Below are 4,013 nucleotides of genomic sequence, written 5' to 3' on the forward strand. Positions count from 1 at the left end.
CCCTTTCAATATACAAAAATATTGAAAGGGGAATAAAGAGACAAAAATACAGAAGAAAATAATAATAATAATAATAATATTCGCCATTAGATATACACCCAATGATTTATAGGAAAGTTAGTTAATGTATTGTAAGATCTAGTAAATGCTACATAGGGAAGTTAAATGGGTAGGTGGAACGGTTACACTGATTTTACAATGAACTGTTGGAGTATTTGGTTGAAGTTAATGTTAGAAATTGGTTGCAGTTGAATGTTGAAATTTTCTGGGGAAAAAATCGTGCAATGTAAGGGTTGAAGGTAGGGATACCAAGATAGGTTTTGAAGGTAGGGTTTTAAATTGAATGTTGAAAGTAGGGTTGAAGGGTAGGGTTTTAGTAACTAAATGTGAGTATTTTAGTTCTTAGTTTGAACTAATTATAATGTTATGAAGTCTTTGACTTCTGTACTAGTTTCAACTAATCACATTTTGTTAGTGTAGTCCTCTAAACTAAAATGAAGTAACAATAAAATAAAGAAATATTTGACAATTACAATTATAATATCACACGTGTCAAAAAATTCAAAAAAATATATCTCAAATCAAATTAAATAAGATTCAAACTTAAATCATCTCAAACTAAATGGTCAAGTCTTCTATCTCCCAGTTTGCTTCATCGTTTAGATCAGGCAAGCCACTTCTGTGGTGGTACTGTTGCATTATCTTGCTGTATAGAGTAAATAACACTAATAAGTAATGTATTTTTCGGGAAAAAAATATAATAATAATTTGTTATACTTTACCTCAATTCCTTCCGCTAGCCCAGTATTTCCACCACCTCTGCCACCACCTCTGCCACGGCCTCTACCACGGCCTCTACCACCACCTCTGCCAACACCTCTACCACCACCTCTACCCCTCCTATTACCTCTAACTCCACTTCCACCGCCCATTTGTGAACTTCTAAAGTATGAACCAATTCGCCCTCTATATCTATTCAACCTTGGACGTCCATGAGAAGCTACGTATCTAGGATCTCTTATATTTCTTCCTTCACCCTCACCTTCACCCCCACCCTCACCTTCACCCCCACCCACACGATCATGTGTATCTTTCAATTCCCAATCTGGAACTATCATTTGATCATCATCCCAATTCGAAAGGTCATGCTCCAATCTGTTCAAATGATAATTAACATATCGCCTCATCACTTCAGTATCCAAGGCAATATCACAAACCCGTTCAAAACGCTTTAAGAGTTCCTTGTACATCATGTATTCAGAACTAATACATGGGTAACCTCCTAGAAAGAAACGTTTCAAGTGCGGGCAAACGACATCTTTTCTCCACCTTTTCAGTATATATCTCTCGTTAACGTTTTTAATCCTCCTATAAGACAACACCTTAAGTATATGGCAGCATAGAATACCTCTTGTTTCAAATCACTTGCAGCTGCAACCTAGATATTCGCCATTAGGTGTATATTCAACTGTGAATACAAATGGATCTCTAGTGTTAAAGCTCCTGAACGAATAATCAGCGATAATGTACTTCTCTACTCCAGCTATTGCTTGAAGGTCTTCAGGGGTGCTGATTTCACAATGGTACAGTTTCCTTAACTGTACTTGAAAAAAGTCAAAAACTTCACGAGTATAACATGTTTGAAATTTTTCCTCCCATGCAAATTCTGATAAACATTTTGGTTCAAAGCACCTTGACCTATGATAACTAGGGATTTTGACGCATTTTATACCCCTTTGTGCCTATGCTTTGATTATAAATTCATACAAAATAGTCCCAAAAGGCTCATAAGTTGTGCTTGATTGCAGGTTTGATCAACAAAGTGACAAGATATCAAAGATCGGCTCAAAAGGAGTGAAACCTGCACAAGTACCAAAGACAAGATAAAACTCAGGTGAAACAGACCTAGTGCGGCCGCACTACACTTTGTGCGGTCCGCACTAGGGAGATTCAGAGAGCTAGATTTTCAGGCATCAAGGCAGTGCGGCCGCAGAAGGTTTTGCATGGTCCGCACTGAGGCACCTCGGCCACACTACCATTATGTGCGGTCCGCAGAACCAAAGCTCAGAGAGATGCCAAGTTCAGAAGATTAAGCCTGTGCGGTCCGCAGTCCATTCTGCGCGGACCGCATTGAAAGCCTCCGCGGCCGCAGTCCATTCTGTGCGGTCCACGGAGCCTGGGTTTAAAGAGTCGAAATTTCAAGTTCAAGAGCCTAGTGCGGCCGCACACCATTTTGTGCGGTCCGCACTGACCCTGCAGGGGCAATTTTGTCCAGTTTTTCCAACTTAGTATAAATAGATTCTTTTTCCATTTTTAGGGTATCTGACGTTGTAATACAGTAGCTGCGCTCGTGAGAAGACTTTTCTTAGCCGTTTTGGGCACTCTTACTTAGTTTTTATCACTGAATCATTGTATTTACTTTAGTAATTAATTATTATGTCTTTCTCTTCATCTATTTCTCTGATTTTCTCTTCAAGCATGAGTAGCTAGACCCATTAGCTAGGGTTGTGGCTCAACCCTAGTGTGGGTAATTGATGGGTGTTGTGATTTAAGGTTAGATTGACTATGGGTGTTTGTTATTTGGGTCAATTTTATGGTTTAATTTATGAATTAGTGATTGCAAACACTAGTTTGTGCTAAGTTGACTTGGTCTTCTTGAGAAAGAGAGCCTAAAGTCTCCAAAATTGACTCAACAAGGAATTGGATAGACTCAAGAGATTTGGTAGTCCCAATTGAAGGGTTAAACCTCGAGAGAGTAATACCCGACTTGAACCCTAGTTGCTTGGGCAAATATGCATACCTAATTGGTCTTGAGAGAGTCAATTCGGCAAAACCACTCTTTCTACCGAGAGGTGTAGAGTGGGTAGTATTAAGCAACGTTTATAACATATTTCCCCAATCATGTCAATCGTGCCTTAGATGCAATTACCCGTCAATTAGCCACCTAGCTGAAAGTCACTACCCTAGTGCCTTTTAAACCATTAGATACAACTTGTAGCAATTTACTCTTAGTTTAATCTAGTTGCATTTTCAATTAGTAGTTTGATAAAAATAGAATCATAAAGAAAATCCAAAAATGAATAGAAGTGATATTTGGAACAAATACGCAATTCCAACCTAAATAGATACTCAACTCCAATCCTAGCTCTCTGTGGATTCGATCCCGGCCCAAAATCGGGTAAAAACCATTGCGACCCTCTCTTGCTACTTATTAGTAGTGCGGAGTTGGAAGCGATCACTTTTTGGCGCCGTTGCCGGGGAGCTGACGGTTTTGGCTATCTATTTAGTTAGTTTTGTGTGTTGTTCTTCTTTCCTTCTTTGTTACTAATTTGTGTGTGTCAATACTACAGGTACCAAAATGGCTTTAAATGCAAATGACCCTCTTGGAAATGTGCTTGGGGGGGAGGAGGTTGATGAAATTGGAGACGATGAGGTGCCTCTTGTACCTCCCGAACCACGACGAGGCCGCCGGGCCAATGCAAATGACAATGTTCCAGGCCCTCCTCCGCCACCTCCAAGAGCGGTTCCTCGGGTGCTCCCGAACCAAGGCTATGCAAGTGCTATTGTCCCACCCAGAATCCGGGCGGGCAATTTTCAGATAACCAATGTGATGTTGACTTTACTTGAACAGCGTGGGTATTTCACGGGCGCTGCGGATCAAAATGCCTACAAACATCTCAAAGGTTCGTGGATACATGTTGGGGTAGCAAGCAGACGAATGTGTCCGAGGATGCTCTTAGGTTGAGGCTTTTCCCCTTCTCACTTCGGGGGAAAGCATTGGATTGGCTAGAGAGACTCCCCAACCATTCCATCACAATTTGGGATGAGTTGGCGGACAAATTTATTGCTAAATTTTTCTCACCCGGGCACATGGAGGCACTTCGAGATGAGATATTGGCCTTCAAGCAAGAGCCCACGAAACCTTTGCATGAGATTTGGGAGCGGTATAGAACGATGGTGAAGGAATGCCCCAATAATGACATGACGGAGAATATGTTGCAACAAACTTTCTA

The 4,013-nt window shown here is 40.7% G+C and overlaps 1 protein-coding gene across 1 annotated transcript; it reads right to left on the reverse strand.

Annotated features, from left to right (window-relative positions):
- Positions 1 to 782: 782 nt before the first annotated feature.
- LOC109220584 (eggshell protein 1-like) lies at positions 783 to 1,253 on the reverse strand (the record flags this gene model as incomplete). The annotated part of the gene is made up of 1 exon (XM_019385048.1): positions 783 to 1,253. A coding segment is annotated over exon 1 (471 nt), but the record flags the coding sequence as incomplete, so codon positions are not given.
- Positions 1,254 to 4,013: the final 2,760 nt, after the last annotated feature.

This window comes from Nicotiana attenuata, unplaced genomic scaffold (assembly GCF_001879085.1).
Source record: "Nicotiana attenuata strain UT unplaced genomic scaffold, NIATTr2, whole genome shotgun sequence".
In the NCBI taxonomy this organism is placed as follows: domain Eukaryota; kingdom Viridiplantae; phylum Streptophyta; class Magnoliopsida; order Solanales; family Solanaceae; genus Nicotiana; species Nicotiana attenuata.